At 43.8% G+C, this 12,085-nt stretch overlaps 1 protein-coding gene across 4 annotated transcripts in view; it reads right to left on the bottom strand.

Annotated features, from left to right (window-relative positions):
* The window catches only part of LOC139279853 (protein argonaute-1), a 96,946-nt gene that overhangs the window by 61,634 nt on the left and 23,227 nt on the right, over nucleotides 1–12,085 (bottom strand). For 2 of the 4 annotated variants that reach the window (XM_070899119.1, XM_070899121.1), the window contains exon 2: nucleotides 1,432–1,618. The exons of 1 other annotated variant lie outside the window; for it this stretch is intronic. In XM_070899119.1, coding sequence (XP_070755220.1) covers nucleotides 1,432–1,618 — 187 coding nt within the window. The remainder of the gene's footprint in view (nucleotides 1–1,431; nucleotides 1,619–12,085) is intronic. One more of the 4 variants, XM_070899120.1, reaches the window with a different exon arrangement.

The raw sequence follows: 12,085 nt of genomic DNA, 5'->3' as shown, positions 1-12,085 counted from the left end.
CTTGCACCCACTGTTGCTGGGCTGTGGAACATGTGCTCCTTATGGTACATTATCATTTCTTCCTATGTGTCAGTGGAGTGAGAGAGAACAACACAAGTGAGGAAGTGGAACAATAGCAGTCACTGAATAGCAATGGGGCCCCTGGCTGTCCCTCCTCCCTTGCTTATCTGGGAAGTGTCAGCTTCAAATACACTCACATCAGGCATAGACTGATTCAGATACAATAATGTGCAAAACTCCTTGTATTGTCACCAAAAGAAAAAACACTTCAAAAGAGCATTTCTCCTCCAAAAGTAACCTGACATTATTTTGTTCTGAATTTTCGAACCTCGTGTTTCTTAAGACTAAACTGCCAAGATCTAAATTGGAGATCTGTAACCTCCTCCAGCCCTATGATGTTTTGAGAGCCCTGCACTCCCCCAATTCTGGCCTCGCGAGCATCCCCGATTTTAAGTGCACCACCATTGGCGGCCGTGCCTTCAGCTGCCAAAGCTCTAGAATTCCCTCCCTAAACCTCTCCACCTCTCTCTCCTCCTGTAAGACGTGCGTTAAAACCTACCTCTCGCTCAAGCTTTTGGTAATCTGAACTAATTTTATGTGGCTTGGTGTTAAAATTTTGTTTGATAACATTCCTGTGAAGCTCCTTGGGCTGTTTTACTACGTTAAAGGTGCTATAAAAATGCAAGTTGTGGTTGCTGTTGTAGAGATCAGGTTACTATTGTTGCAATCAGGCAAATCACAAGAGGACAGATCACAATAATCATGACCATTTATATGAATTTTCAAATGCATTTGTACAATTAAATTTTACATTGTTTCTAAATTGAACAGGGAGTTCTAAATAATATATATAATTACTGCCAGTGTTATACTGATATACAAGTGCATTTGGTATTGACCTGAATCTGTAAGGAGCTCAATGAAGGAGAGGCACGGACAACTTTCTGTTTGCTATTAATGCTGCGCATAACTGACCAGCAGAGGGAGTAATTTTAAGTTTGGTCATGGGGCTACTTAGCTTGTGTGTGAATGTTTCATCGAGTAATCATCCGAAAATACAAGACAAGGCGCTGAGTGCAACAAATCCAGGGCTTAAAATTTTTGATTCAATTATCAGGAATGCTGCGTGCACTCGCACTGCTTATACGTGTACATGTGCTAAAATTGTGAACCTCTGGTCAGGAGACAAGCAAACCATTTATTGTGCTAGACAAGATAACAATTCTGCTTGATTTATTAATATAACTGCAATAAAATGTACTTGGGGCTTATATCATGCCATTTTACACTGAAAACTACATTAAACAGATCTGAGAGTATTAGACATGAAGATGACAGGGAGTGTAATCTATATCACCAACAGAAATGCAAGACCTGATCCCCAAGTCTTTATATGGTAGAATTATTCTGGACCGTCAGGCTGACTGGTACCTGTTTACTCTCCGTGGACACTTGTCTGGCTTTATATCCACCTCGTAATGGTAAACATCAATTTTCGGAATATCAACTTCGAAGTAGTTGGCTAGTAGTTTAATCGGCTTGCCTATCGTGCCTATGCCCGGTCGCCGTGGTGCCTGGAATACCTGCTGCAGAGGCGGCACATATGGGCCAACTGCTGCTGAAAAGATACAAGGGGAAAGTTGATAATCCTTCCGGGTTTGCAGACAACACATCTTTTAAATCGCACACAGAAGGTATGTTAACAAGTAAATCACAATTACCCAGGAGAACCAAACAGGTAAATCACAATCAGCTGTTACCCCAGGAGCAGTAATCTGGCCTTTTTCCTTCTGGTGCTGGAGATTTCTTTAATACTGTTACTTCAGGCTAGTATGTGCACTGAAACTAGAAAAGCTCTTTGCTCTTTTAGAATCATCAGCTCGTCATTACAACTCTACATATCTGGTTGTCGAAAAGGATTGATAGCCAAAACAACACTGATAATTGGGGAGAACACACATCAGACAATGAAATTGAAATTTTTTTTTAAACTTAACACATTTGAAACACAAATAAAATTATGGTATAGCTGTTTCAAGGATGGATCAAATTTCCCATGCGTGCAATCACTCGGGATTTGTCACCACTGTATCAGAAAGCTTTTCACACTAATGCTATAGTGCCGACTCCAATTCAAGAACCTCAAAATCCAGTGTATCGCAGCTTTCAACTGAACAGAAAAAACTTCCAGTAATTGGACCAGTCCAATGTATTTTTCATTATAACATTGCAACACTAAACTAGCAAAACTGGAACAACGAAAACAAATGGGCTAATTTGATGATTATAGTGTAAACTGTGAGTTCGATATTTGAGAAATGTGCAACTTCAATGGATCAATTGGGAGAATGCAATATTTAGCAGTCACAAATGTTAAGCTTTTCATAACAATAATTTTGACCATTAGACTTCAATTATTCAAAAAGTGCTGACATATTAAAAAGTTCCAAATAGGAACGATGTCGCTGCCTGGGGCACTGCTGTGGAGTGGATTGGACCAGCTCTTCAGTCCCTGCTGTTCACCTGAGGTCTCCCTAATATATTTAAACCATGTTGTTTTTGGTCAGTCACCAATGGCGCAGTAGTAGCAAAGAGGCACAGAAGAGGCGAGGGCCCAGGGACAGCACGGGCCAGCCCACACTGCAATATGTGTGCACGCTAGGTCCGTGCAGTAGAGCTGGTCTCCAGTTGTCTTGGGTAATCCTTGCTACTGGACCAAGACCTAGCTCTGTCAAACCTGTGTGGTGGCTGGTGTGCAACGGCCACCACACGTTAAAAAAATCCACGCACAGGAATCTTCCACCCTTCAAGATGTATTTCGGGACCTGGAATATTCGGTCCTTCATTGAAACACCTGTGAACGCATCCCTTTTTGGCGTGGAAGCAAGTCATCCTCGCTTCGAGGGACTGCCTATAATGATGACCACACCAAAGTCTGATCATCAACCTAATTGATTTACGGGTTTCATGCAAAATTGCAATCCGATCACACTGGTAAATCCTTTAATCTCATGCAATTAAAAAAATGAACATGGGACTCAATCACCGTAAACTAGTGGCTCAAATTATAAATGGACGGAATAAAATAAAGCAAACACTAAACCGGTTTTTTAAAATGCAGAAACCTTTAGTAATTAAATTTGACACTCAATTATAGTAAACAAGATGCCCCCGCTCCCCAGGAATCCACAAAAGACACTGCCAACAGGGATCACTGAAGGCCAATCAGGAGTGGAACTTCAACCCTAAATGTTTCCCTCTCCAGCCTGGAGATATCGAGGCAAATTGTAGCATCCCCACTGCAGATTCAGGTGAGATTAACTAACTCAGTTCAAACGTAGGATCAAGCCTGGAATCTTCAGAGCGGCCCAGTGAGCAATTAGCATTCACAATTCTATTCCTTACATTTAAAGAATTTTTCCCTTAGTTATTTTGCCAATACTTTATGTTTGTTATTCATTATTTTGACTTTCCATCTTTTTCCAGTTTTCCCTTTATATATGCATCTCAAGTCACCAAGATCATCTGTTTCCACATCTGAAATATCATATGCCACAATCCTTCAGCCACTGAAGCTCTCGGCCCATGCATTTGGCACCTCCAGGGTCTGCCAACTTCACCCTACATAAACTCCAACTCCAAAATTCAATTGCCTCCAATCCAGCTCGTCTCAGAACAAGTCCCGCTCAACTTGACCATCTCCACAGGCCAGTGATTTAAAAATCCATTGCTCACAGATGAGCCACAGCAAGAAACATCTGAAAATCGATGGATGTTTTCAGTACCTCAGTTGTGCGAGATAAATATTACGTAACTGAACCTAATTAAATGGGGCACAGGAGAATAGCTGGAAAACATTGTGCTGAACTTCAAAAACATCTTACACTGAGGATTATGACAAAACTATAATCATCATCATGTGTCAGGATTCCTAGGTAGATAGATCTTGGCGACAGTTTAGTGTGTGAGCTTGTCTCTGTTGGCAACAATGCACTTCTGGGTCAGAAGGTTGGTGGATCAAACCTCACACCAGGACTGTGAGTACAATCTAAGCAGACAGTCCACCACATTACTGTGCTGTATTATCAGGGGCATTGTCCTTCAGATAAGATGTTAAACCAAGGCTCTGCTTACTTGTTCAGATGAACATTAAGGAGCCTTTCACACGATTCAAAGACAGGAATTCTCCCAGTTCAGGCCACTTTCTTCTCTCAACCAAAGACATTAAAAAGATTAACTAGTTATTTAATTCATTGTACATGAAGTGGGATGAGTCTTTTGCTCTGAAGAATAACAAAAATCCTGTACCAGGCACCATCTGCAAGTTAGCTGCAAAAAAGGTCCCAGGAAGGTTAACATCCATATTCACCCACTTGAGCAACCAGTTCACCTCTGGGCAGCACAGGCAAGTGAGCTAATCGCTGATACAAGGGTGCAGATGTGCAGCGATCACAAGCACTTGAAGACATTGAGCCAAAAGACCGAGTTGAAAGGTGGCTGATACCATCACCCAGTGCCTTAGCTGAATGGTAATTGTGAGCAGGTTGATCATCTGAAACTTCTTACTATGTTCGTTCAGCCTTTGAGAAAATGGGACTGGAACACTCATCTTTTTAGAGTGACTGGGCAGCAGGAGAAATAAAACCCACTTCCCTCTACTAGCCCCCAGCCCTTCCTCAGTAGTGAGATCACAAAAAAACAGTGGGATTGATGACAAAATGCCGAGAAGTATCAACAGGATGCCGTTTTATTTTTTTAATTTCTTTAAATGGTATCGAGAGATGACTTCTTTGTGTTTTAGTAGTGATTGTCTCCAAATCAACCGGTCAAACAGGTGAATGCACAGTTTTTCAAGCTGGATGTTCCCTGGCCTCCCGAAGCTTTCTATGGAGCAGCACCATAGTGTTCCCATAGCTCAGATCAGCAAATTGGCTCCCAGCAGAGACCCAAATTACCTGGTCTTCATGTAAAGGAATAAAAACAAAATTGGAACATCTTCTGCGCCATCAATACGGACTCATTCCTTCTCTCAACAGTATGCTTGTAGTGATATGCTGATCAAGCGGATGACAGAATACAACTCAAATACCCAACTATTTGTTTCAAAAAAAAATCTGTTTAAAACCTCGTAATACTTTAACTGCCCCAAACTAAAAACCACTTAGTGTAATTTTAAAGTAAATCTCAAATACAGTTCAGCGGTGCTAACATGGTATAAATATTGTAATATAAAATATCAATTCCAACTTTTAAAGTGCATTATAAACCCCCATAATCTGCAACTAACATTCTAGTTTTAAAAAGTTTTATAGTTTTATTTTACACAAGAAGGTTACGTGTTCTAAGAACATAGTTTCATGAAGTGCTTGATGGAGTACACATTTTATAATACTTATAGGCAAGTGTAGTGAGGGTCGAACAGTTATACAATTTTATACTTAAGGGCAAGGGCTGGAAATACAACACTACAGATACTTGCTGGCAGTGCGGAACCTATCTCCTTTGTGGGTTGCTCAGAGAGTTGCCCAGTTGTGGGAGAATCTTTCTCCTGCTCCATACAAACTCAAGTATTACTCTCTCTGACTGACAGATGACCCACATGATTACATCATGTTTGCTGTATGGGTGTTGGAATCTTTATGCTTTAGGTGGTCATATATACATGGGCTTGGGGTAAGAGGGATGATTCAGCTGGTCATTATTTCAGCAGCCTCCAAGACCTTTGTCCAAAAGAAGTGGAAAGTAAGGCAGGACCAGAATGTGTGGAATGTGCCTGCCATTCTGCCAGCACTCATTTGTCTGTGTTGGGTAGAATTTTCAAAGTTTGTATGAGTGGAGGATTCGGAGTTATCCCTCTTATTCTGTTACACGTGGAGGTTGTGAAGCTCAATCTTAGTGCCTCCTTCCAGTCTTTTGAGAGTAGATGTCCCAGGAACCATGTGGGTCTTCCATGCTGCGAAGGTGCACAGTATAGAGTATTTGCAGAGTCACTTCTAATGGGAATGGTTTGCACTAGAATTTACAGAGCACAATGCTGTCCTTGTTGAAGCAGATCTCAATATAGTTGAAAGCAGTAATGTTGGGCAGCATTAAATTTATTGGTCAGCTGTTGGAAGGACATGCTGCAGCCCTGGCGGAGCCAGACCTTGAAACCACTGTGCATAGAGATCATCTGGTTGGAAGCTGTTGAGGTTGCTGCTGCACTACAGTGGATCAGTGTGCAGGTTAGCTAGATGGGGCTCAATTTTGGCCAGGAGTTGCTCTGTTTTTTTTTTGGAGTAACTTGTTTTTTCTGGTGCAACTTAAAAATCCCCATTTTGCACATTCAATTTACACCAGTGTAAGTGAGTTAGTTATGATTTTTTTTAGTTTAGTTTTTTTTTCTCAAAAGGGGGCATTACCAGCCACCTTCACCAGTTCTGCCCATTTAGGAACTTTGGCCAGCTATTAGTTACTCCAGCCTATGTGGCCACTTCAGAAAACCCTTGTTTAAGAGTTAAAGAAATCAGCGCAGGTAGGTACATTGGAAGCCATTCGGCCTGAGATAGGGGCGGGAGGCCAGCAGAACTGATAGAAATCATCCAAGCAGAAGCTCTATCAGTTCTGCTGGCTTCCCGCCCCTATCCCAGGCCAAGTGAGTTTCAAAAGGCTAAAATTTAATTTGGTTACTAATAAAGAAACTTAATGACTAAATAATGTGAATAGAATCAAATAGCTACACAGGACATATATGACAAACTTCACAAAGTTAGTTTACTATACAACAGAAGCATTCATGGAAGCTTAAACTACAAAAATATAAGTAAAAGATAGTGGAATTAAATTGCCCTCATTTCACAACTAATTTAAACAACTAGTTGTTTGCAATGATTATACTGGATCAATCGCACCGGGAGGCCACTCGGCCAGGGCTAGGGGCGGGCAGGAGAACTGATAGAAATCATCCAGCCAGGAGCACTATCAGTTCTCCTGCCCGCACCTTGCTCTGGCCTATTGGCCTCCCGATGCAATTTCTAAGAGTTGGATGTTGGAGGAGATGGAATCTCACGTCTCAGTTCCCACTGCCTTGGTGGGTCTGGTGGGTGCAACTGAACAAGGGGTGGGTGGGGTGGGGGGGAACTACAGGAACAGGAAAAAAAAGCGGCTTGTTATAGCAGTGTCAGGTGCAGAGATATGGTTATCTACATACTGAACATCAACTCAAGTGCAGAAACTGTACGGCACAGCTAACTCAACCAAAGACAGGAGAATGCGTTAATAAAATTTTTTGAATCCGTCACTCACAGATTGTGAGGCAAGGACCAGGATATAGAACGGCGTTCTCAGCTGCTCCGAACAGTAGCACCGTTTAGAGAGATTAAAAGGGGGCGGGGGGGGGGGGGGGGGGAAGAGAAAGAGGACGGGGACTTAAGTTTATTAGAATCGTCGCTGGTTGAGCGAGTGCAGGGGCTGTTCTGCGGGTCCACGGCGAGTTGAGACCGAGCGGCCTGGCCCCGATTGCTCTTGTTAATCGCTGGTGGCGAGACCCAACACTTACCGCGTTATCGATCGCACCGGGAGGCCACTCGGCCCAGGCAGAACTGATAGAAATCATCCAAGCAGGAGCACTATCAGTGCTCCTGCTTGCCTGGCCCGTCCCTAGCCTTGGCCGAGTGGCCTCCTGGTGCGATTTCTCGATGATTAAAGCTTCAAATCAACTACCCTTACTCATAGCAACATTTGGCTGTCATTGGGTCCCTCCCACACAGCGGCTGCAGCAAGACACGGAGAGGCTGAGGGCGAGGAGCTACTGCGCATGCGCGGACACTCCACTGCGCATGTGCACACGTCCCGGCAGTGTTTTCAGCACAGGACGCTGGCTCCACCCCCGACTTGACTGGTCACGCTGCACGACCACAGGGAGGAGGTCGGACAGTGGCCAAAGTGGGGAGGAATATTTTCATCGCACTTCTGAATGGCGAAAAGCCGCGCGTCTCCAGTAAGTGGGCCCAAAAAAGGGGTGGGCCAAAATTAAACCCATGATGAAGTGCTTCTGTGCATCTATTTGCTTGCTTGTGCGCAATTTGGCTGCTGCGTTTCCCACATTACAACAGCAGCTACACTCCAAAAGTACTTCATTAACTGTAAAGCGTTTTGAGACATCCAGTGGCCGTGAAAGGCGCTATATAAATCTAAGTCTTTCTTTCTTTAATGAAAGAGGGCTTCTTAGGGGTCAAGTGTGGCGTGGAGCTGGTATGGTGGCCTTACGCTAAACATCCGTAGGACAAAGGTCCTCCACCAACCTGACCCCGCCATGTAGCACTGTCCCCTCAGGCATCAAAATCCATGGCTCAGCCTTGCACAACATGGACCATTTTCCATACCTCGGGAGCCTACTATCAGCAAGGGCAGACATTGATGACAAGGTCCAACACCACCTCCAGTGTGCCAGCGCAGCCTTCGGTCGCCTGAGGAAGTGTTTGAAGACCAGAACCTCAAATCTGACACCAAGCTTATGGTCTACAGTGATACTTGTCCTCCTATATGGCTCAGAGACGTGGACGATATACAGCAGACACCTCAAAGCGCTGGAGAAGTACCACCAGTGCTGCCTCCGCAAGATCCTGCAAATCCACTGGGTGGATAGACACTCCAACGTCAGTGCTCTCAGGCCAACATCCCCAGCATCGAAGCACTGACCACACGCGACCACATCGTCCGCTTGCCCAACACGAGACTCCCTAACCATGTGCTCTACTCAGAACTCCTACACAGCAAGCGCGCCCCAGGTGGGCAGAGGAAATGCTTCAAGGACACCCTCAAAGCCTCCTTGATAAAGTGTAACATCGCCACTGGGACCTGGGAGTCCCTGGCCAAAGACCACCCTAAGTGGAGGAAGAGTCCGGGAGGGCGTTGAGCACCTCGAGTCTCATCGCCGAGTGCATGCAAAAATCAAGCGTAGACAGTGAAGGAGCGTGCGGCAAACCCGGCTCCCCGCCCACCCTTTCCTTCAACCACTGTCTGCCCCACCCGTTAGAGACTGTAATTCCCGCATTGGACTGTACAGCCACCTGAGAACTCACTTTTAGAGTGGAAGCAAGTCTTCCTCGATTTTGAGGGACTGCCTATGATGGAGCTGGTAGGGTGGTATAGCCTCCATGCCAAACAAAAGCTTTTGTGGGGAGGCTTTATTCCAGGTAATGATGCCCTGAAGTTCAGCTTAAAAATATGGACCGACAAGCCCACCTATTTGGGGAGTTGACACTGTCTCTGATGCATTCTTAGCCACCTTTCTGCCTGAGAAACATGGTGACATGCTGGAAAAGCTATGCCATAATGCAGATGGGCAGCATCTGAAACATGCCCTCCATCTTCGAATAGTCGAGCGTGTAGCCCAATAGCTGGCCAAATTTTGTGATGATCTCAAAGATACTGGGGAACAGAAGAATATTTTATGCTCCGCTCCACTCTACTGGCCTGAAGTCCATATCTGCAGGGATTCATTCTTATGATCGCAGTAACGAGTCTGATGGACAGGTCAACCTGCTTGGGCTGTTGTTGGAGGGGGACTGTTGACGATGCATAGTAATTAGTACAGAGGCTGAGGGGTGCAATAAAGAATTTAGATCCATCTTCTAAATGCAAATTCCCTTCCTAAATCCCTGACCCTCCACCTCTCTCTTCTCCTTTAAGACCCACCTTAAAACCCACCTCAAAACCCACCTCTTTCGACCAAAATGTTGCTCAATCTCCTCCTTGGCTCGGCCTTCATTTTTTTCTCCTTATGCCCCTGAAGTACTTCAGAACTTTGTTTTCTACATTAAAGGCACCATATAAAATCAAGTTGTTGTTTATTGTAGTCAATGAATCTCCTGCAATGGCTTCTCCTTGCATACTTGCAAGGTCCCTTCTAGCATGCCCTGGGGTCTACCCTCCTGTTGTTCAAATACATACTGCGTCTCAGCAACATTATCTTCAAGCAGGAGGTAAGCTTCCATACACATGCCAACAAGACCAAGCTTTATCTCTCTGCTGCCACCTTGGAGTTCAAAACTGTAGCTATGCTAGCTGGCTATCATTTTGATTTAGTCATAGGAGAGCCAGAACTTCCTGCAGACAAATAACTGGCAAGATAGCCAGTTTTGTTTGCCAGAAACACAACATCTTCTTCCCGAATCAATGGCTTTCCTTGGCTGCTCACACTCAGGCTGAAACTATTAATGCACAGACTTAGGACTTAGGACCGTACACTCATTCCAAAGTGAATCTTAAAAACCCTTATCCAATCCACCACCACAATCACACAAGATCCAAAATATCATCTGACTTCATTTGATGTTCTTTGAATAGTCGTAAATGAACTTGATTTTTTTGCACTTCTGATGGAGTGAGGAAGGAACGCTCCTTTAAAAATTCAAGAATAATGGTACTCATCAAAAGTTTGAACAAAATATCTCCAGAATTGCTGCAAAATATATTTAGTTATTCACTGTTCAATTTCCTATTTGGCATCAGTTTACTGCATGGTGTTTTGTGAAGATGACATGTACAGGTTATAAATAAGTTAACAAAACTGCAAATAAAAATGAACTAAACGACACAACAGTCAGAGCAGTCGTGAGTTTTTTTTTCCAATAAACATAATGAGCTAGCATAGGGAGCCCCTGAAGAAGTGGCTTCTCTTTACAACTTCAGACTGCCATGGGGCTGGCTTTCCCTCTCGGTTTCTGGATACAGAGGTCACACATACTTCACCTCTCCATGGCAGAGGCAGCTCAACTCACACTTTGTTATGGAGATTCGAATAGTGGGACAGGGGCTGTGTGTCCCTCAGACACAATGCGCTCACTCAACAGTGCAAAATCTGCTCTTCATTAGAAATGCAGCAGCTTGGGACACCAAGCAGTTGTTCACACGCTGCACTGGCCTCCGAACATTAAAATCCTTGTGTTCTTCGCAACCGCTGACAATGTTTTTAAGAAACCCTTTTGCGCTCACCCCTTGGAAAAGAATTTCTACATTTTATTGCTCTTCAGACTAGGAGAGAGAGTGAGAGAGAGAGAGAGAGAGAGAGAGAGAGAGAGAGAGCACAGAAGAGAAAACATATCTTCACGTTTCAAAAGGCAAAAAAAATCCATAGGCAGAAAAATTAAAAATCATAAGCATTTGTTTCAAAAACACATTTTTATCTTTTTACTACATCTTACAATGCCACCTTTAAATTAGAAAATGTTCCACGGCACTTTCCAAAAGGGCAGAAAAAATAAAATAGATAAAAAGGATAAAGTAACAGACATCACGTGAAGGTAGGAGAGGTGATCAAAAACTTGCTCCAAAAATTGGACTTTAAGGGGTTGTTAAAGCTGTAAAGTGAAGCAGATAGATACAGAGAGGTTTAGAGATGGGGCTTCAGAGCATGTGACCAATACAGCTGAAGGCTGTCTACAAGGAAAGCAAGTACGCACAAAAAGCCAGTCGGAGGACACAAAGCTGGAGGAATTTGCAGAGATAGGGTGGGGTGAGACTGTGGCAGGATTTCACGACTAGAATGAGTATTTTAAATTTAATGTGGTGGGGGACAAGGAGCCAATACAAGTCCGCAAGGACCAGGCGATGAGAAAGCAAGATTTAGTAGAGGGCAGAATATTGGCAGCTCAGTTTTCGTTGGAGTTAATGGGGGGTGGAGGACTGGATGCTAACACAGAGATGCTAACAACCTGGTGGGTGCCAACTCTGTACGCCTTCAAGAGCGAGCTGGACCAGTTCTTGACTGGGGCAGAGGTCACATCATATAGATGGCAAGCGTCTTTATAAATAATACCTGGTCCACGTGATCACCTGGACTGGTTTTGTTCACCTGAGGTTGGATAATAATTTTCCAGATTTTTTTCCCCTCATTAGCCCTGGGTTTTTTTCACTTAAAAAAAAAAACTTCTCCCAGAAGATGACATGGCTGTAGAGTGGGAATGGGTGGGGTAGGAAGTGTCTACTCAATGATGCTCCAGCTATCATGAACGTGGGACAGGTTCCATGGACCAGCTGGTCTTTTCCAGCATGTCAATTCCATATGTTCATATATCCATATAGTAAATAGATCTCTCAGGAC

The sequence above is a fragment of the Pristiophorus japonicus genome, chromosome 14, assembly GCF_044704955.1.
Source record: "Pristiophorus japonicus isolate sPriJap1 chromosome 14, sPriJap1.hap1, whole genome shotgun sequence".
Lineage (NCBI taxonomy): Eukaryota > Metazoa > Chordata > Chondrichthyes > Pristiophoridae > Pristiophorus > Pristiophorus japonicus.
Note: the sequence above shows the minus strand (reverse complement) of the source record. Positions and strands in the feature narration are given on the sequence as shown.